General features: G+C 45.1%; 1 protein-coding gene across 3 annotated transcripts in view; it reads left to right on the top strand.

Annotated features, from left to right (window-relative positions):
- The window catches only part of LOC120936149 (cytochrome P450 2K4-like), a 142,725-nt gene that overhangs the window by 117,285 nt on the left and 2,419 nt on the right, over window positions 1-23,021 (top strand). For 2 of the 3 annotated variants that reach the window (XM_040348291.1, XM_040348289.1), the window contains 4 exons: window positions 6,006-6,147; window positions 6,383-6,567; window positions 11,556-11,697; window positions 13,449-13,632. In XM_040348291.1, the coding sequence (XP_040204225.1) occupies window positions 6,006-6,147; window positions 6,383-6,567; window positions 11,556-11,697; window positions 13,449-13,627 (648 nt within the window). In that variant the 3' untranslated portion in view covers window positions 13,628-13,632. Of the gene's footprint in view, window positions 1-6,005; window positions 6,148-6,382; window positions 6,568-11,555; window positions 12,019-13,448; window positions 13,633-23,021 lie in introns of those variants that run through there. The other variant, XM_040348288.1, reaches the window with a different exon arrangement.

Raw genomic sequence — 23,021 nt, 5'->3', positions numbered from 1 at the left:
CCCAACTTGTGCTTGTGACTCCCGACTTTAAGAAGGAGTTCTTTCTCCAGACCGATGCCTCAGAGGTGGGTTTGGGTGCAGTTTTGTCCCAATATGTGGGTGGTGAGGAACACCCTGTTCTATATTTGAGTCAGAAGTTATTACCTCGAGAACAGCGCTATGCCACAGTTGAAAAAGAGTGCTTGGGTAGTGGGTAGTAGAAACACTCCGCTACTATTTGTTGGGCCAACGGTTTACCCTGCTCACGGATCATGCTCCGTTAAAGTGGATGCACACCAACAGGGACAAGAACGCTCGGGCCACGAGATGGTTTTTGTCCCTACAGCCTTTTACTTTTGTGGTACGGCATAGGGCAGGTCTCCTCCACAGTAATGCAGATGCTCTGTCCCGAGTACATGGGTTTGCAGAGGTGGCCACTTCCCACACAGGTGTTAAGCTGGGGGGGAGGATATGTGACAGGATACACGACTCTGTGTATGTCAGTGAGAGGTTGGAAAGGTCAGCTTCCCCTGTCTTGGAAAGGGTTAAGCCTGGCCCAACAGGTAAACCTCCTCTCTCTATATTAATTAGCCTGCACCTGATAGTGTAGAGGGAGAGTGAGAGCTCAGAGCGAGATCCAGGCTGCACTGGATGGACACAGACTGGAGAGGGTCTGTGTATTCGTGGAATTAAGGTCTGTCAGAACAAATGCTTATATCGGACTGTGTTTTTGTTTGTTTATACTAGAAGCCAGAATAGCGTAGTGAGGGACGCTCTTGTTTAGTTAGCCTCCTAAGGTGGAGTAGGCCTATTTATTTGTGTTTTTTTTCATTGGACGCAATAAAGCTGCATTTATTCGCCATTTCTGTTTAAAGACTAGTGACTTTCCTACACTATTTTATTCAATACAGCCTGTCCCTGCTCCAAACAGCAACCTCTCCCTACACTGACAAAAAGCAGAATGTAAAATGGCCACCAGATCTGGTCTATTTATAAGGTAGGGGGTATGTCCATGTGCTGAAATGTCTCAATTGGCTGTCCTGCACCACCTGATGAATGTGTCATGGGTCAAAGTTCTTATCAATGTAAAATGGCGGACTGCCGTGAATATCGACAGATATATGCCTGTTCGACGTACAGCGAACAAGCAAAGTTTGCCGCAAAACGACCGCCAGGCGAACCGCCAGGCCATCTCTAATCCTGAGGCAGGGTACTGTGTCATTTTATGGAAGCTACGTAGAGTACCCTTGCCAGACCCTTCCACCAGCCATAACTTGCCTGCATTGCATACTGAAGCACAGAGACCCAAAAATTATGTTGCTAAACAGGGTAAATCATGAAAATTAATTAGTTTTATTTAAAAAAGTATTGATGGGATGGATGGGGGTGGAAGCGCCAGGGAAGATGAAACTTCATCTTTAACTTCATCTTATAAACAATCTCTCACTGGTCTGAGCTCCAGGCATTGTAATGTATCCTCAAAGACCTCATCAGCTCTAAATTAACAATTCTAACAGCTTACAACACCTGCTGTTTGTCTACATTAGAAGGCTGGAAGGCTGGAAAATCTATTCTGCCAGAGAAAATGAGGAGCTCTCAGAGCCTCTGTTGTGAATTTTGAAGTATTAATTTTTCCACAATGCCTGCAGCTACAAAGCTCAACAAGGGTGTGTTTTGAAGCTCTTTTCCTAATTGTTAATAGGGATGAACCAAACATACGAACAGAACATGCGAACAGACAAAAAATGTGTGCGAACCTCGTCAAAGTCTAAAGGCCCATACACACGGTCTGACTTTTTGCCAACAAACTTCAAAACAAGCAAGTTTTTAAAATAGTCCGACCGTGTGTACGCTCCATCGGACAAACTTTTTCGGGTTTCATCGGACAAAAAGTTCGGTCTGCAAACGGACAAACTTTACGTCAACAAGAGTCCGATGGTGCCTAGTCCGACCATGTGTACAGCAAGCAATCGGACTTTTGTACAAAGTACAAACGCGCATGCTCAGAAGGAAAGACCAGCCGGAAGCATTCTGTCTGGTAAAACTAGCGTTCGTATTTGAAAGAGCACATTTGTGACGCGGCAAGTTCTGAAATCAAGAAAAGCAGTGCACATTCTCTTCTTCTTTATAATGTGATAATACTAAAAGCTGCTTTGCTGGTGATACTGACGGAGTAAAAACAAATGTCTTTACTTTGGATTAGTGTATTTTGGTTATATAAAACATACTGTATTTCTATATTTTTTTTGTGGGTCAAGTTAGCACAATCCCATCGCGCAACATGTCTGCTTGACGAACGGACGTTCAGAAACGAACAAAATTGCACGAAACTGAAAATGAAAATGTACACAGATGAAACCTCTACTCGATTAGCAGAAGGAGTCCAAAGGGTGACACCGGAGAATTGAACTTCCTCTTTTAAACTCTCGTCAGTACGTTGAAACGTCACTATGTTTGTGTTTGTTGCCGAAAAAAAAGTCCGAGCGTGTGTATGCTATGGGTGTGACGGGACAACTCCCTTCGGACAAAAATCCAAGGGAAAGTTTGTTTGATGTCCGATCGTGTGTACGAGGCTTAATAGACACGAACGTGAAAAATCAAAAGTGTTAATTTTAAAGGCTTATATGCAAATTATTGTCATAAAAAGTGTATGGGGACCCGAGTACTGCCCCAGGGGACATATATCAATGCAAAAAAAACGTTTTTAAAATGGCTGTTTTTTCAGGAGCAGTGATTTTAATAATGCTTAAAGTAAAACAATATAAATGAAATATTCCTTTAAATATTGTGCCTGGGTGGTCCTCTTAGGCCCTGTTCACACGACCGGTTCATCCGATGAGAACGGTCCGACGGACTGTTTTCATCGGTCCACCGCTGAAGTGGCCTGATGATCTGATGTGCGTACACACACACATCAGTTCAAAATCAGATCGGGTCAGAAGGCAGTGACGTAAAACACACAACGTGCTGAAAAAAACGAAGTTCAATGCTTCCAAGCATGCGTCGACTTGATTCTGAGCATGCGCGGGTTTTGAACCGATGCTTTTGTGTACTAACCAACGGTTTGGACCTATCGGTCAGCGGGGCATCGGGTTGATTTTAAAGCAAGTTCTATCATTTTTGTCCGACGGACAAAAGACCGATGGGCTGTACGCTCGGTCGGTTTGGACCGATGAAACTGAACTTAGGTCCGTTTTCATCGGTTTGGTCCGACCGTGTGTACGCGGCCTTAGTCTGCCTGTAAATTAGCATCTCCTTTCTCAAGTTTATAACAATACAGTAGCAAAACGACATTTCTAAAGGAAAATGTTTAATTCAAAATTGCTTGCGACTGTAATGTATTGTCGGATCCCGGCAATATACATAAAAAATCATTGAAAACAAACGGTGTGGGTTCTCCCCCAGTCCATTATCAGGCTCTTTGGGTCTGGTATGGATATTAAGAGGAACTCCATGCCAAAATGTAAAAAAATAAATAAATGGCGTGGCCCCCCCTATAATCCATACCAGGCCCTTCAGGTCTGGTATGGATTTTAAGTGGAACCCCGTGCCAAATTAAAAAAGAAAATGGCGTGGGGGTCCTCCCCAAAATCCATACCAGACCCTTATCCGAGCATGTAACTTTGCAGGCTGCAGGAAAAGTGGGGGGACGAGAGAGGGCCCTCGCTCCTGAACCATACCAGGCCACAAACCCTCAACATGAGGAGGGTGCTTTGGGGTCCCCCAAAAGTACCTTGTCCCCAGGTTGATTTTGGACAAGGGCCTCATTCCCACAACCCTAGGTGGTTGTGGGGGTCTGCGGGCGGGGGGTTTAATGGAATTAATTAAGGTGATTGTGCTAGCTGCAGTATTCTCACGTGGTGTATTGCCTGTGTCATCTGCAGTGTGCACCATAAAGCTACGTGGTGTGTACTGGCCGTGTGCTCTGTAGTTTGCACCTAAAGCTACTTGGTGTGTACTGCCCGTGTCCTCTGCAGTGTGCACCTAAAGCTACGTGGTGTGTGTACTGTCTGTGTCTGTGCTATTTTTCTCAATGATTTTCATCCATATTGCAGGGACCAGACATTACATTAAAGCCGCAAGCAGTTTTAAATTACTTTTTTCTTATAGTAATCTCATTTTGTGCAGGGACAGTTCTAAACACGTGCCATTTCACAGGCATACTATAGAAACCCAGCAGGTACAATATTTAAAGGAATTTTTCATTTTTTTAAATTTTTTATTTAAGCATCATTAAAATCACTGCTCCAGAAAAAACGACCGTTTTTAAAACTTTTTTCCATTGATACATGTTCCCTGGGGCAAGACCCGGGTTCTCAAAGACGTTTTACAACAATAACTTGCATATTAGGCTTTAAAATTAGCACTTTTGAATTCGAACGTTCAAGTCCCATAGACGTCAATGGGGTTCTAAATGTTCGCGCGAATGTTCGATCCGTTCGAAGGTTCTGGTGCGAACCGAACAGGGGGGTGTTCGGTTCATCCCTAATCACGGCTTGAACTATTTTGCTTTGCATGTATTGAGACTATCTCATATATTAGTTTCACCTTTGAAGTTGCATTAGTAAAATAAATGAACTTTTGCACGATATTCAACTTTTTCGAGTTTCCCCTATACACTGAAAATGTATGTTGGTTCAGCAGTCTTTCCCATGAGTGTGATTCTTACTGAACCAGACTGAGAGACCATTTAAAGGCTCAGGAACCCTTTACAGGTGTTATGGCTTAACTAGCTGATTAGAGTGGGACACTTTTAGCCGGATTCAGAAAGACTTACGACGGCGCGCATTCAGACTTACGACGGTGTATCTACTGATACGCCGTCGTATCTTTAAGCGTATTCTCAAACTGAGATATGCCTCTCGTAGGTCTCCTATGCCGTCGTATCTTATCTGCATATTTACGCTGGCCGCTAGGGGCGTGTAAGTTAATTTACGCCTAGAATATGTAAATTAGCAAGATACGCCGATTAACGAACATACGTACGCCCGTCGCAGTAAGATATGCCGTTTACGTAAGACATACGCCGGCGTAAAGATAAACCACCAAAAAGATGGCGCAGCCCATGCAAGGTATGGACGACGGAACAGCCGTCGTATTTTACGTCGTTTGCGTAAGCGTACGTGAATGGGGCAGGGCGTAGGTTACGTTCACGTCAAAAGCATTGAGCTGACGTCATGACGTAGGGAGTATTTGCGACGTGATTCTGAGCATGCGCGCGCATGCGCCGTACCAATGGCCCTCATTTACATGGGGTCACGGGTAATTTACATGGAGCACGCCCCCTACCTGCCTATTTTGAATTAGGCGGGGTTACGCTGGGCCATTTGCGCTACGCCGACGTAACTTAGGAGGCAAGTGCTTTGTGAATAAAGTACTTGCCTCACTATGTTACGTCGGCGTAGTGCAAATGGGATGCGCTACGCCGGCATAAAGATACGCGCCTCTACATGAATCTGGCCACTTGAAGCCTAGAATATTGCACCTTTTCACCATATTCAGATTTTCTGAGATTGTGGATTTGGGGTTTTCATGAGCTGTAAGCCATAATCATCACAATTATGACAAATCACGACTTGAACTATCCTGCTTTGCATGTTAATGAGTCTATCTCATATATTAGTTTTACCCTTTACGTTGCATTAGTGAAATAAATTAACTTTTGCACAATATTCAAATTTTTCGGGTATCACCTGTATGTGTGCATATGTATATGTACCGTATTTATCGGCATATAACATGCACAGGCGTATAACACGCACCCTAACTTTAAGAGAGACGTTTCAGGGAAAAAAACTTTCCACAGCCCCCTGCGTATACAGTAACACGCAGGCACAGTTTACCCTCTATTTTCAGGGTAAAAAAGTGAGTGTTATACGCCAATAAATACAGTATATAATATATATACCGTATTTATCTTCGTATAGCGCACCCCGGCATATAGCGCGCACCCCCAACCTGGAAGGTAAGGCTGACAATCTGCAGAATGTCTAAATGTCCCGACGTTTTCTATTTATGTTCTGCAGGGGAAACCAGAATCCACCCTGTATTACCATGATAAAAATTTGACAGCTCTGGTGGGCAACTTGTTTGCTGCTGGAATGGAGACGACATCTGCCGCTTTGAGATGGGGCCTCCTGCTAATGATGAAATATCCTAATATACAAGGTAAGACATGCAGGTATATGACCTTTGACCACATACCATGACACAGGGGTTTTCCTTGTGAAATATGGTTTACCCATAGTTATGACCCACTGGACTGGTACAGCATTTGTTAGTGATATTCTTCAAGCTTACAGTTCAAACAGAAGTAAAACTTTATTAAAAGATATAAGAAGACTGCCACAGATATCAGTATGTATAATAACAAATGATATGATTGATATCTGCTTCTGAACAGAGAAAGTACAAGATGAAATTGAAAGAGTCATTGGCACAGCCCAGCCTCAATTAGAGCACCGGAAACAAATGCCGTACACTGATGCAGTCACTCACGAGATCTTACGGTATGGGGATGTCACACCAGGAAGTCTTCCACATGCAACTTCACAAGATGTCACATTCAGAGGATATTTAATTCCAAAGGTAAGTGACAATGGTAATGAAGACCTAAACTAAAAAAAAAATATTTAAAAATATTGCTAGGTGGTAGAGTTTTTTTGGTAGAAGAAACTTTATATGTCTCATGTAAGAGAAAAATGCAAAAAATGGAGCCACGGTGATACCGATCCCGCATAAGTTTGCAGGTATTTCAGCATCAGTGGCCTCCCAATGCCCAAAAAATTAAGATGTTGTGCTGAAAGTGACAGCACATTAAGCATCAGCAGTGGACGGAGTGACCAGGGGTAGCATGGACCTTGGACCACTAGGGGAGGTCAAACTAAGAGGGAAGTCTGCTATAGTGCACTAATGACCCACTGTGCCCAGATGTGGGTCATTAGTGAAGCTCTACCCCCATGAGGGCTGCTTAAAGATACTGGCCCAGATTCAAAAAGCAATTGCGCCTGTGTAACCATAGTTACGCAGCGCAATTGCTTACTTGCCCCGGCGTAACGACTTCTCCTGATTCAGAGAGCTTGTTACCCCGACTGCAGCCTAAGATATGCGTGGCATAAGGCTCTTATGCCCTCATATCTTCAGCTGCATTCTTACGCAGGCCGCTAGGTGGCGTTCCCGTTGTGGTCAGCGTATAGTATGCAAATTGCATACTAACGCCGATTCACAACAATACGCGAGCCCTGCGTACGCAGTTTGCGTACGTCGAGTTTCGCGTACGGCTGCACATGCTAAAAACAGGGGCAGCCAATGCTAAGTATACCCGTTGTTCCCGCATCGCAAAGTTTAAATTTTACGTCGTTTGCGTAAGTGAATCGTGAATGGCGCTGGACGCCATTCACGTTCACTTTGAAGCAAATGACGTCCTTGCGACGTCATTTGCCGCAATGCACGTCGGGAAAGTTTCCCGACGGAGCATGCGCCCTACGCTCGGCGAGGGAACGCGCCTAATTTAAATGATTCCCGCCCCCTACGGGATCATTTAAATTGCGCGCGCTTACGCCGGGCATTTTGCAGGAGCGCCCACGCAATTTATGGAGCTACTGCTCTGTGAATCGAGGGTAGCGCAGAAAATTTGCGGGGGCGCAGGGCAAAAACGGTGCCCTGCGCCTACGTAAAAACTGCGCAAATGTTACTGAATCTACCCCACTGTATCCCAATGGTTGCCCTGACCTTGCAAATCTTCTGACACCCTGGGTTCAGACATTTCAATTATAGAATTTTTGGCAGTAAAAAGATTCAGTGAGGATAGTTCAGAAAAGAAAATATAGTTAGCATTGTACACTTTAAATGAACAAGCAAATAAATAATCCACGGTAATTCTCTGAGAAAACAAGTGAACAACCACTATGACTAATCATGGTCTATGGCTTCAGATCAGAAAAGGGTAGAAGAAAGACCAATTCTGCAGTCAAACTACTCCCTTTACATCCTAATGCCACAGACCCAGCAATGTGTAACAGTTTTTTTCTCTAATGCCGTGTACACACGACCATTTTTAATTAATTAATCTAGATTAATGTTAAGCCGGCATAGCCTACACACGATCGTGAAAAAAAAATGCTCTAGCAAAGCGAAGTGATGTACAACACGTACAACGAGACTATAAAGGGGGAGTTCCGTTCGAAAGGCGCCACCCTTGGGGCTGCTTTTGCTGATTTCGTGTTAGTAAAAGTTTGGTGAGAGACGATTCACACTTTTCAGTTTTTGTGCTTTTCAGTCTGTTACAGCGTGACGAATGTGCTATCTCCATTACGAACGCTAGTTTTACCAGAACGAGCGCTCCCGTCTCGTAACTTTCTTCTGAGCATGCACGTTTTTTTCACGTCGTTAAAGCCCACACACGACCATTTTTTACAACGTTAAAACCGACAACGTTAAAAACAACGTGAAAATTTAGAGCATGTTCTAAATTTTTAATGGTCATATTTTACGTCGTGAAAAATGCTCTGGAGCCCACACACGATTGTTTTTAATGACATAAAAAAAAACGTCATTTTTTACACCCCGAAAAACGGTTGTTTGTACGCGGCATAACAACTAGTCCTTGCAATATATGTGTGTGTGTGTGTGTAATAAATATATATATATATATATATATAGGGCTAGATTCAGAAAGATCTGCCTATCTTTAGGCGGGCGTAGCGTATCTCAGATACACTACGCCGCCGTAACTTAGAGCGGCAGGTCCTGTATTCAGAAAGAACTTGCGCTCTAAGTTACGGCGGTGTAGTATAAATTGGCCGGCGTAAGCCCGCCTAATTCAAATTGTCCAGGCAGTGGGCATGTTGTATTAAAATGAGCCTTAACCCTACGTAATTGACGTTCCTAACGAACGGCGCATGCGCCGTCCGTGAACATATCCCAGTGCGCATGCTCGAAATCACGTCGCAAATAGTCAATGCTTTCGACGTGAACGTAACTTAAGCACAGCCCTATTCGCGTACGACTTACGCAAACGACGTAAACAATGGAAAATTCGACGCTGTCCCGACGTCCGTACTTAACATTGGCTACGCCTCATATAGCAGGCGTAACTTTACGCCGGAAAAAGCCTTACGTAAACGACGTAAAAAAATCCACCGGGCGCACGTACGTGAATCGGTGTATCTAGCTCATTTGCATATTCTATGTGGAAATCAACGGAAACACCACCTAGCGGCCAGCGTAAATATGCACCCTAAGATACGACGGCGTAGGAGACTTACGCCGGTCGCATCTTAGCAAAATGTAAGCGTGTCTCAATTTGAGCATACGCTTAAAGATACGACGGCGCAGATTCGGACTTACGACCGTGTATCTACTGATACGCCCGTCGTAAGTCTTTCTGAATCTAGCCCATACAGTATATATTAGACATGTGCATACTGAAATATTTAGTTTCGGAACTAAAAATAAATTGATTTTTATTTATTTTGTTTCTTTAAAAAAGACATTCGTCTGAAAATCCGAATAAGGTCGAATCTGTCAGTTAAAGGCTTATGGTGTCTGTCAAATGTTCTAAGAAAATTTAACGAAGGAGCTAAACTGTACGACGTCACGATCGTACATCTCCGGTCGAATGCTCCGCCCACAAGCTATAGTAGAATTCTAATGTTGTATGACTAGTAATAATTATATTTATTAATTATTATTACTAGTCAACCAACATTAGAATTCTTATATAGCCTATGTGCGCAGCATTTGACCATAAATGTCTGCTCGCGGCGATTGTATGTTTTTAGTTGCTTCGTCGAATCTTCATATCGAATATTTTCTCTCTATGTCGAATAATCTTGGACTAATAGAGTTAGGTTAGGCACATTCAACTGCAGGTTCGATAGACACACAGATCGCTATTGTCACCGTCATGTTGAATCTTCTATCCATATTCGAATTGTTGTCGAAGCAAAACAAAAATAAAGCATTTTCTATGTCGGATCTTTGGGATTTTGGATTCTGTGCATTGGGTATCGTTTGTTAAAATGAACGCGAAAATCCCAGAAATTCGGACGAAAATGCATTCAGACGAAAACTAATGCACATGTCTAGTATATATGTAAAAAGTGTAAATAATAAACTGCGCTGTGTATAGTGTGTATATGTATATATACAAATGTAAGCTGCCACACGACTATAGGAAAAAGCAGTATTGTGATAAGAATGAAAAATGTAGCGCTAATATCTGTATATAGATATGGAAGTGAACCACATCTGAAGGTTCAAACCAAATCTACGTATGTATAGTACCTCAATAGTACAAAGTGTCACCACGTGACCGTAATTAAACAAACTTGACGAGAAAAATATACCACCAACATAATGTGAAAACACAAATTGTGATACCACAATAGTGGTAAAAGAAGGCAAAAGGTGCATGAAGTTACTAAAGTCCAAATGAATGAAAATGAAGACGACGAAGTACCGCCACCAATGGTAAAAGAGAGGCTTATTATGGGCTGCACATGGAGGGTGTAACCTGGGTGTGATCAGACAGCCCTATCTGCCATTTCTGCCTGAACACAAGAAACCACCTCTTGCAGAAAGGAAGGTTCCTCACCCCTCCACAGACAGACAGAAAACTCTACACTCTCTTACACCAGATTGTGTCTTTCCTAGGTGGATACTGAGCATCTACCTTTACAAGAATACATGATATACATTGTGACTTTGGGTCACTATTGTCGAGTAGTCGATCGGTTCCAGGACCAGCTGTATTGATTGAGTTGATCGACCTTTAAGCTCTTGGTGACTTGGGCGGTGTAAGCCTTCCCTAGTCATCGGCATTTGGTAAGCCTCTCTTTTACCATTGGTGGCGGTACTTCTGTCAAGCTGTTTTTCCATCTTCAAGGCTTATTCGTGGTGGAGTCATCTTCATTTTCATTCATTTGGACTTTAGTCACTTCATGCACCTTTTGCCTTCTTTTTCCACTATTGTGGTATCACAATTTGTGTTTTCACATTATGTTGGTGGTATATTTATCTAGTCAAGTTTGTTTAATACGGTCACGTGGTGACACTTTGTACTATTGAGGTACTATACATACAGTACGTAGATTTGGTTTGAACCTTCAGATGTGGTACATGTCTAGAATATACACACACACACACACACACACACACACACACACACACACATAGGCCTTGCTGACACTGAATGTTCTTATGCCTTGTGGGAGGGATATACTGTAGTCCTCTGAAGAAGAGGGCTTGGAAGAGGCTTGAGTCTTCAGCTACAGTATGTTGAGTGTGGGGGTGCTTAAATAGTTTATCAAAAAATAATGGGTAGGGCTGAGTACATTTCTGGAAGATCAATAGATATTTTTCTGGACTTTAAATGGGTAAAGCATGGATGGTGTAGTGTGCATGTACTGCAGAGATGTACTGCATATACTATATAAATATATATTTACACATACAATATATTTTTGCCTTGATACACACTTTAAATCAAAGAGGCATGTCTATTTATGTGCATAAAGAACAACACATTCTTTATCCGTGATACACTAACCAGTTGGTAACATTTTTCTCTGCAGGGAACCACAGTCATCCCAGTGCTCTCCTCTTCTCTAAGAGACAAAGACTACTTTGAAAAACCTTACGAGTTTTACCCAGAGCATTTTCTGGACTCAGAAGGCAATTTTAAAAAGAACGATGCATTCATTCCATTCTCTATTGGTAATATATTTGCATATTTAAAATTTCAGTATTGGGAGAGGTTGGCATATGCAAAGGGTATTTAAATCCAGGAAGTTAATTGGCTCTCATTGATTACTACAGAGAGCCTGTCTACCATTCTGACATGCCCCTAGAACATGGCCACCCAGGATACATTCTACTTTAGAAAAGCCTTAGTGTAAGGTGACCAGATTTTTAAAATGAAATCCGGGTATATATATTTTCTTTATTAGTAATGGCAACAATCAGCAACTCTTTGCCCGTCGCCACCCGCATCACAGCCTCTCAAGTCTTACTCTCCGGCCCCAGCTACTACTTAATGGGGAGCGGAGGAAGATCACTCCACCAGGGAAGGCAATGAGATATGCAGGTGACTGGCCAGGATTTGAGCCAAGGCAGAAAAACATGCGAGCGGAGCTGAACGGGCATGTGCCCGAAACTGAAGAAATATTCCCTCCACTCCGACCAGCACATGATTGATCATCAGAAAGGGGCACAGATAATGGGGAAAAATACAACCCCCCCTATGCTAGTAGGCACGGCAGAGCGGGGGGGTGTAATTCTATTTTTTTATTTTAATTCTGCACTGATTGTCTTTGAAATTGCCCCTGCCCCCTATTAAATCCAATCTGGGAACAAAACCAGGGACAGACTTGGTCCGGGGACATTGTCCTCAATCAGGGGACTGTCCCCTGAAACTGGGGATGTCTGGTCACCCTACCTTAGTGGTCACGGTAAGGTTTTTCTAATTTTGCAGGTTAAGGTCAATTTTTTATTTTTTTTAACATGTAGTTGAGGTTTTTATTCATTAGCAGGTTTCTTTTCATTGAGAGTTCCGTTAAGCAATATGTGCATCTAGATTGGCCATATATTGTAAGCTAAAGATTCAAGAAAGCCATATCCCCATCCCCATGTCTTGGGTCAGGTCTTCTAGGCCAAAAAGTGACTCCAGCACATTGGCACATAGGAAATGTCATATTGGAGGTTGCTGTATTAATGTAATACCATATTTAGTCCATGCAGGGCAAAGGGAAAAGATCCTTATTCCCAGCAGTACACACTATTTTTTGTGGTTGAACTGGATGGACTTGTGTCTTTTTTCAACCTGACTAACTATGTAACTATGTAACTGACCTTTTTTTATGTTGTGGCACCACTTGCAGCAGCATAAGCAAAATTTTAATTGTCGAGAAGAGTCTCTTGTCCCCATCAACATGGGGACAAGGTGCTCTGGGTGGGGGACACAGTGCATGGGGCATGTGGATTGGTATGGTTCAGGAGGGGGGGCGCTCGCCCATCCCCTATCCTGACCTCCAGGCTGCATGCTCGGCTAAGGGTCTAGTATGGATTTTGGGGGGGACCCCACGCCAATATTTTCTTCATTGATTGTTCATCTATATTGCAGGGAACCCGCAATACATTACAGCCGCGAGCAAGTTTAAATTACATTTTTTCCTTTAAAAATGTCATTATTGCTGTGGCACTGTTCTACACATCACACAGATGCGCCACTTTACGTGCAGACTAAGGGGACCCCCAAGCATGATATTTAAAGGAATATTTAATTTTTATTGTTTCCCTTTAAGCATGATTAAAATCACTGTCCCCTGGTGCAGTACCCGGTCCCCATACACTTGTTATGGCAATGACTGTGGTGTTCTGGTGCTACCTGAACTGTGGGATGTTCGGCCCATCCCTACTACTGTATGTTAAAATTAAATAATTCAGATACATTTCTTTTTTTTTCTTAGGAAAAATAAGCTGTGTTGGGGAAACTTTGGCTAAGATGGAGCTTTTCCTCTTCTTTACAACACTGCTACAACACTTCACCTTCCAAGCCCCTCCCGGAGCTGTGCTGGACCTCACACCTGCCTTGGGGGGTACAAACCCTCCATTACCTTATGAAATCTGCGCAATCCTCCGAATGTAGATAAGGGGCCTGATTTACCAAGCCTTTACTCCATGACTCATGGAGTAAAAGCAGGAGTAGCAGCCGTTTGGCCATTTACTAAAGAAATACGCTGCTAGTGCAGTGTATTTCCCTAGTTACTAATGTGCTCCGTGCGCCCAGGAGAGGGTGCATTGTGCACCAGTACAGACCTGGCGCACGGCACATTGAAGTGTAAATTGCGGGGGTTTGGGCGGGAGTTTATTAGGGGGGGAGGTGGGGGGATGCAGGGGAAGTGAAGTGACATGTGTTTTAAAGTGTTTGGCGGGCCGAATTGAAAGGGAAAGTGTTTTTTGAAAACAGATCCCCGTACGCTTGCACAGTGCGCCTGAACCTCGGGAGGTTCATTTGCATACTGGGCATGCGCAGAGAGAAAAGTCAGGGATTCCCGTGCGCCTTGTCAGTACGCCGTGAAAATCTTGGTAAATACCAAGCGGCGTACCCGTGATTGCGCTGCGTGACGCGGCGCACGGGAATCTCCGAGCTGTTTTCAGCCCTGAAGGGGAACTCTGCGCCAAATTTCAAACTTGAAATCGGCGCGGGTCCCCCTTCAGGGCTACATTAGGCTCTTAGGCTTGGTCCGGAACGTGAGGGGGTCCCCCCCAGATCCAAACCAAGCCCTCATCCCAAGCATGCAGTCTGGCCCGGACAGGAATGGGGGAGGGGACGAGCGAGCGGCCCCCCCCCCCCTCCTGAGCCGTACCAGACCGCATGCCCTCAACATGGGGGAGTGTGTGCTGTGGGGGAGGGGGGCACTGCCCCCCCACCCCACAGCACTCTTGCCCCCATGTCGATAGGGACAAGAGCCTCTTCCCGACAACCCTTGCCATTGGTTGTCGGGGTATGCGGGCGGGGCTAATCGGAATCTGCGAGCTCCCTTTAATAAGGGGGCCCCCAGATGCCGGCCCCCCACCCTATGTGAATGAGTATGGGGTACATCGTACCTCTACCCATTCACATGGGGGAAATGTAAAGTAAAAAAAACACACCACACAGAATAAAATATTTTATTAATCTGCTCCGGAGCCCCCCCTTTCTTCTTTAGCTCTCTTAGAAGGGGGGGTTTCTTCTCTCCCGATCTTCTGCCGGGACCCTGGGCTTCGGTGATTGCTGCCGGGGGAGGGCGCCATCCCTCGGTCCTCTCCGGAGCCTTCCGCCGGATGCCCCCACCCCATTTTAAGCTCTTTTTCATTAGGGAGGGGCATCCGGACTTCGGGGTCTTCTGCCGGGGGATGGCGCCTATCCCCCGGTCTTTCCGGTGCCTTCCGCCAGGGTTCCGGTCTTCCTGGTCTTCTGCCGGGGGTGCGCCAACTCCCCGGTCTTTTCTCTTCTGTCTTCTCTGCTCCCTCTTCTGCCTGGCTCCCCCGCGGAGCCAGGGCTTTCTTCCGTCTTCTTTCTTCTCTCTTCCTTCTTCTGCCTGTCTCCTCCGGGAGCCCAGGGCTTGTCTCCGCTGTCTTCTTCCTTCTCTTCCATTGGATGTTGACACGACGAGGTCCGGCGCTGGAATGCCGTCTGAGCAGTGGGCATGGACTTATATAGGGCAATGCCACCATGTGACCTCAACCCATGTGACATCACATTCCCATCATGCCCAGGGAATGTGATGTCACATGGGTTGAGGTCACATGGTGGCATTACCCTATATAAGTCCATGCCCGCCGCTGACACGGCATGTCAGCGCGGAACCTCGTCGTGTCAACATCGAATGGAAGAGAAGGAAGAAGACAGCGGAGACAAGCCCTGGGCTCCTGGAGGAGACAGGCAGAAGGAAGAGAGAAGAAAGAAGACGGAAGAAAGCCCTGGCTCCGCGGGGGAGCCAGGCAGAAGAGGGAGCAGAGAAGACAGAAGAGAAAAGACCGGGGAGTTGGCGCACCCCCGGCAGAAGACCAGGAAGACCGGAACCCTGGCGGAAGGCACCGGAAAGACCGGGGGATAGGCGCCATCCCCCGGCAGAAGACCCCGAAGTCCGGATGCCCCTCCCTAATGAAAAAGAGCTTAAATGGGGTGGGGGCATCCGGCGGAAGGCTCCGGAGAGGACCGAGGGATGGCGCCCTCCCCCGGCAGAAATCACCGAAGCCCAGGGTCCCGGCGGAAGATCGGGAGAGAAGAAACCCCCCTTCTAAGAGAGCTAAAGAAGAAAGGGGGGGCTCCGGAGCAGATTAATAAAATATTTTATTCTGTGTGGTGTTTTTTTTACTTTACATTTCCCCCATGTGAATGGGTAGAGGTACGATGTACCCCATACTCATTCACATAGGGTGGGGGGCCGGAATCTGGGGACCCCTTTATTAAAGGGGTCTCTCAGATTCTGATAAGCTCTCCGCCCGCATACCCCGACAACCAACGGCCAGGGTTGTCGGGAAGAGGCTCTTGTCCCTATCGACATGGGGGCAAGAGTGCTTTGGGGTGGGGGGGCAGTGCCCCCCTCCCCCACAGCACACACTCCCCCATGTTGAGGGCATGTGGTCTGGTATGGCTCAGGAGGGAGGGGGGCGCTCGCTCGTCCCCACCCCCATTCCTGTCTGACCAGACTGCGTGCCTGGGATAAGGGCTTGGTTTGGATCTTGGGGGGGACCCCACGCTATTTTTTTGGGCCCCGGTTTAACCCCTTATGTTCCAGACCAAGCATAAGAGCCTGGTATGCACCTGGAGGGAACCCACCTTATTTTTTTTTGGGGGGGTCTGGAGTTCCCCTTCATGAACAGCGATCTGTCATTTACACATGTCAGTCCCACCCCCCCCTACAGTTAGAACACACCCAGGGAACATATTTAACCCCTCCCTCGCACCTAGTGTTAACCCCTTCCCTGCCAGTGGCATTTTTTGAGTAAGCAATGCATTTTTTACAGCACTGATCGCTAGAAAAATGCCAATGGTTCCAAAAAAGTGTTCGATGTGTCCACCATAATGTCGCAGTACCGATAAAAATCGCTGATCGCCCCAATAACTAGTTAAAACAACAAAAAAAAAAAATTGTAGACGCTATAACTTTTGCAAAAACCAAACACTAAACGCTATTTGCGATTTTTTGGAACCAAAAAGATGTAGAATACGTATCGGCCTAAACTGAGGTTTTTTTTAGTGTTTTGAATATTTATTTTTGGGGATATTTATTATAGCAAAAAGTAAAAATAATTTTTACATATGTGGGCGGGACTTACGCAAGTCCCGCCCACATATATAAACATCGTTCAAACCACACATGTGAGGTATTGACGCGTGCATTAGAGCGAGAGCAATACTTTTACCACTAGACCTTCTTTGTAACTATAAACTGGTAACCTGGAAAAAAAAGAAAAAGGTCGCCTATGGGGATATTCACGGAATTCATTTTGGCCCCATTGCAGGAGTGTTTCCAATAGTAAAGCGTGACATGTAAGGTATCTATTTACTCAGTGTAACATCATCTTTCACATTATCCCCAAAAATTGGGCTCACTTTTGTGTTTTGTTAATTTTTAACCACTTGAGCCCGGACCATATTTCTGGTCAATGACCGGGCAAGTTTTTGTGATTCGGCGCGGCGTCGCTTTAACTGACAATTGCGCAGTCGTGCGACGTGGCTCCCAAACAAAATTGGCAACCTTTTTTTTCCCACAAATAGATTATTAAATGTGCGTGTTTACTTCTGTCTTTAACACCTCCCCTTCAGGCTGGAAAGCATCAGATCAGGGGAAACCAAAAAAAAAAAGCTCTCATTCCATTGCAGCTTGGTTCCTACATGTGTGATGAACTGAGCATGCTCAAACACTTAGAAAAAAAATATCCTTTCTTTTTAAAAGGTGAAAAACACTCATTGGATGCTCATAGAGCGTGGTTTGGATTAATTGCAGGTGTGCCCAATTACAAGCTCACCCAAACTAGAGACTGCAATTTGGTCATGTGATTTCAATTGCTTCATTACTAGCACTGTTATAAAAAGCTTGGATCGATCAGTCCTCAGCTGCCCTCAGAAGGGGCAGGATGCTGTTGCTAAACACAAATGTGGTTTGTTGCATGGGTTTTGTTTTATTTTGCCAATGGTTTTGGTTTATTTTTAAATGATGTTCACTTTGATGTATTTGTCTATGTGGCCTTATTTTATGAAAAATGTGTAAAGCTATGGTTATTTAGAATTTTGAAATGTATTTTTGTTTGTTTGTCTTTTTTTGCTTTCCTTGTTTTGTTGACCAATAAAAATTACTTTAAAATTGTTAAGTTTGTCTTTTGTTACTTTTTCATGCTACATATGTTGACAGCTGCAGCTGAACTAGGTTTGGGCCTAACAAATTATGTGTGATTTTTGTCTAAGCTTCTTTCCTGGTGTGTAATCATGAAATGTTTGCCATGTTTATTCTCCCTGACTTTAAAGACAAAAACTGGTAAGTATTTTATTTATTCTGCAGTGGTCCTCAGCCCTCAAGTACCCCCGACAGGACATGTTTTGGGGATTTCTCTTATCAAGAATTGCTGTCCAGACTGTATTTTAAAGCACATGTGCAAGATGAAGGAAAACCTGCAAACATGGCCTGTGGGGGGGGGGGGGGGGTTTGCTATTGGTGGACAGGCTTGACGTGCTGATTTACAGCACTGTGCTTAAATCTAGCGCAATGCAATCCTATTCAAATTGTGGGTGTTTGAGGGAAGCCAAGTGAGTGTTAGAACCCCTGCTTTGTGTTTTTTTATTTTTGTGTTGAGCTTTGTGTCCCTTTTCTTAAAATTGGCTTCACTTCCTGTCACACAGCTGAACAGGAAGTGAGGTTAAAACCCTACCAGTGTCATTTCTTGGGGACACCGGTCAATCTAACTAGTGTCCCCATTAAGCAAATTGCACTCCAGCACTGCTGTGTACACCCCAAATCATGGGTCTTCAAACTACGGCCCTCCAGTTGTTCAGGAACTACAATTCCCATCATGCCTAGTCATGTCTGTGAATGTCAGTGCATTACAAGGCCTCATGGGATGTGTAGTTCTACAACAGCTGGAGGGCCGTAGTTTGAGGATCCCTGCCCCAAATGATTATTTAGTTTGGGGTTTAGTAAAGGCAAAGCCACTCTGCAGTACAAGCATAGTTGCTGAAAATCAGAGAGGAAGCACTGATGGTTTTAACATCCAATCCTGTAGAAGCAAAGTTGTTTTGTTTTCTTCCTTGCTTTGCACTTGTAGGAGTGGATTTGCCTTTAGTAAATGGACCCCAAAGTCCAAGATCCCTAATAATTTGGGGTGTACACAGCAAAATGCTAGAGTGCAATTTACATAATGGGAAACTATTTAGATTGATCTCTGTGTCCACAAGAAAAGATATTAGTAAGGTTTTACCCTCACTTCCTGTTTGGCTATGTGACAGGAAGTGAATGAATTAGAAAGGGTGAAGACACCTCACAAATGTTGTCACTATCAGGGGTGCAGACATCCCCAAAAAAATGAGCAGATAATACTTATTTGCAAATTAATAATTTTTTAGTTAACATTGGGTGGGGTGCTCTAACACACACATTCCTACATATTAGCAACGCTCTATCCTGGCCTATTGGCATGGTTATATTTTCTTAGGGCTCTCAATAAAACTCTATGAAATTTGTGCTTAAACTAGAACCAGGGGCGGACTGACAACTCATGGGGCCCCTGGGCAATAGAAGATTATGGGGGCCCCTCTGGCTTACAGATGACCACCACGCCAGGAGGTAGTGCAGAGGCGGGCAGCTAAAATCTTGGGATATTCACATTAAAAGCATGTCATTTTCGGACATATCAGGGACAGATCTAAAAAAAACACAGATTTTTACATACTGTCCCTGGTTTTACTGAGCCTGGCAACCCGGATGGGGCCCCCTAGTGGCATGGGGCCCTCGGGCAGTGCCTGAGTGACTCAATGGTCAGTCCGCCCCTGACAAGAACTATAATCAACAAGTTTTATTTTCTTTCATTTTGGATAGCGTGAGGGAGGGTTATAGGCCCTGTCAGTTTATTTTGTATTATCTGTGTCCAATTGGGGAGATTTGCCTTCACTTCCTGCCCCATAGCCAAACAGGAAGTGAGAGAAAAACTATGCAAATTAACCACTTCCCGCCCAGCCTATGGCCGATTTACGTCCGGGAAGTGGTTACACAATCCTGACAGGACGTCCTGCAGGATTTCATGCCGCACGCGCCTGTGGGGGCACGCAGCGCGGCGATCGGTGATGCGGGGTGTCAGTCTGACACCCTGCATCTCCGATCTCGGTAAAGAGTCTCTCACGGAGACGGAGACTCTTTACCACGTGATCAGCCGTGTCCAATCACGGCTGATCACGATGTAAACAGGAAGAGCCATCGATGGCTCTTCCTCACTCGCGTCTTACAGACGCGAGTATAGGAGAGCCGATCGGCGGCTCTCCTGACAGGGGGCGTTCGCGCTGATTGTTTATCAGCGCAGCCCCCCCTCGGATCACCACACTGGACCACCAGGGATGCCCACCCTGGACCACCAGGGTGTGCAAAAACAAAAAAAATATAGAACAAAAAAACAAAAAGCATTAAAAAATAAGAAAAAAGATGCCAATCAGTGCCCACAAATGGGCACTGACTGGGAAAATCAGTGCCACCCCACAGTGCCCATCCATGCACAGTGCCCACCTATCAGTGCCCACCTGTGCCACCCATAAGTATCCATCAGTGCCACCCATAAGTGCCGCCCATAAGTATCCATCAGTGCCACCCATAAGTGCCGCCCATCTGTGCCGCCCATGAGTGCCCATCAGTGCCGCCTATGAGTGCCCATCAGTGCCGCATAGCAGCGCCGCCAATCAATGCCACCTCATCTGTGCCGTCAGTACTACCTCATCGATGTCCATCAGTGCCATCTCATCGGTGCCCATCAGTGCCACCATATCAGTGCCCGTAATTGAAAGAGAAAAACTTATTTACCAAAAAATTAACCTAAAAAAAGAAAAAGGTTTTTTTGTTTCAAAATTTGCAGTCTTTTTTTAGTTGTTGCGCAAAAAAAAAAACGCAGAGGTGATCAAATAACAACAAAAGAAAGCTCTATTTGTGGGGAAAAAAGGACGCCAATTTTGTTTGGGTACAGTGTTGTATGACCGCGCAATTGCCATTCAAAGTGCGACAGTGTTGAAAGCTGAAAATTGGCTTGGGCGGGAAGGTGCGTAAGTGCCTGGTATGGAAGTGGTTAAGGGAATCCAGTGCCCCCCCAGAACTAGTGTGTGGGTCCCCTGAAAATTACTGGGCGGGGTTATACAAAAACAGGGTGTGACCTTGACAGGAAGGGGTGGGTCATTTTTCTATTAGGAGGTGCAGATATGTAGTCAGGCCTAGGGCAGAACCAAACCTTAATATACTACTGCATATTAGGGCTTATTTAGACCGGAACCGATTTACAGCGTGTTTTTATATTGTGGGAGGAAACCCACGCAGGCACAGGGAGAACATGCAAACTCCATGCAGATGCTGTCACGGGCGGGATTCGAACCAACGACTCTTTTGCTGCTAGGTCAAAGTGCTATACACTACACCACTGTGGTGAACGAACATGATTGCAGCTGAAAGCATGAGATCTTTTTTTTTTTTTTTCAATACCATGCTTTCCAGCCTTATTGACCCCGCCTCTCTCCATAAAGAGGACCTGTCACACACTAGTCCTATTACAAGGGATGTTTACATTCCTTGTAATAGGAAGAAAACTGATCATTTTTTTTTTATTTTTTTATTTCAGTGTAAAACATTATAAAACTAAATAAAAATAAATAAGAAAACCCCAAAAAAAAATTTTTAAAGCGCCCCGTCGCGACGAGCTCGCGCACAGAAGCAAACGCATACGCGAGTAGCGCCCGCATATGAAAACAGTATTCAAACCACACAAGTGAGGTATCGCCGCGATCGTTAGAGTGAGAGCAATAATTCTAGCCCTAGACCTACTCTGCAACTCAAAAAATGCAACCTGTAGAATTTTTTAAACGTCGCCTATCGAGATTTTTAAAGGGTAAAAGTTTGACGCCATGCCACGAGCGGGCGCAATTTTTAAGCGTGACATGTTGGGTATCATTTTACTCGGCGTAACATTATCTTTCACAATATAGAAAAAAATTGGGCAAAATGTATTGTTGTCTTATTTTTTAATTCAAAAAAGTGATTTTTATCCAAAAAAAGTGCGCTTGTAAGACCGCTGCGCAAATACGGTGTGACAAAAAGTATTGCAATGACTGCCATTTTATTCCCTAGGATGTCTGCTAAAAAAAAATATATAATGTTTGGGGGTTCTGATTAATTTTCTAGCCAAAAAATTGTGATTTTCACATGAAGGAGAGAAGTGCCAGAATTAACCCGGTGGGCAAGTGGTTAAAGTACTCATGGCTATAAAGAATAGAGTCATTGCTCATTAAAAAAAAAAAAAAAAAAGGGGGTGCCTCCAAATTAAATTACCAGGCCCTTCAGGTCTGGAATGGATATTAAGGGGAACCCCGCCGTAAAAACCCCCAAAAAAAAAGACGTGCGGTTCCCGGCAAATATCCATTCCAGACCCTTCAGGTCTGGTGTGGATTTTAAGGGGAACTCCACCCCAAATTGAAAAAAAAAATGGCGTGGAGTCCCCCTAAAAATCCACACCAGACCCTTATCCGAGCACGTTGACCTGGCCGGCCGCAGAAAAGAGGGGGGGACAGAGTGCGGCCCCCCCCCTCTCCTGAACCGCACCAGGCCACATGCCCTCAACATGGGGAGGATGTCCCCATGTTGATGGGGACAAGGGTCTCATCCCCACAACCCTTGCCCGGTGGTTGTGGGGGTATGCGGGCGGGAGGTTTATCAGAATCTGGAAGACCCCTTTAACAAAGGGGACCCCCAGATCCTGACCCCCCCCCCTGTGTGAAATGGTAATGGGGTACATTGTACCTCTACCATTTCACCCCAAAAAAAATGTCAAAGTGATAAAAATGACAGTAGCCGGTTTTTGACAAATCTTTTAATAAAATCTTCTTTTCTTCTTTCCTTCGGGTTTCTTCCGCTGCTTCTTTCTTCTAGTCCACATCTTGCCCGACGTCTTCTTCTATCTTCTCCGTCCGTCCTTTCGCCTTCTGGTCCCGCATCTTGCCCGTTGTCTTCTCCGTCCGCCTCCTCGTCCGCATCTTGGGTCTTCTGCGGTCTTCTTCTCGGTCCGCCGCCTTCTCGTCCCCTGCGTTTGAATTTGATTTGGCCGCCGTTTTCCCGCTCCTGGGACCCGCCCCCCTCTGACGCCACAAGTAAACTCCTTAGAAGGTCATGTGCGTCAAAGGGGGGCGGGGTCGCAGAGCGTCACACAGCGGGGGAATTCAATTTCAATCGCGCCGCCCGGAGAAGAAGTTCCCGCCGTGTCACACTCATGTGACCCCGCCCCCCTCTGACGCCACAAGTAAACTCCTTAGAAGGTCA

Source organism: Rana temporaria, chromosome 4 (assembly GCF_905171775.1).
Source record: "Rana temporaria chromosome 4, aRanTem1.1, whole genome shotgun sequence".
NCBI lineage: Eukaryota > Metazoa > Chordata > Amphibia > Anura > Ranidae > Rana > Rana temporaria.
This window is presented reverse-complemented; position numbering and strand designations above follow the sequence as displayed.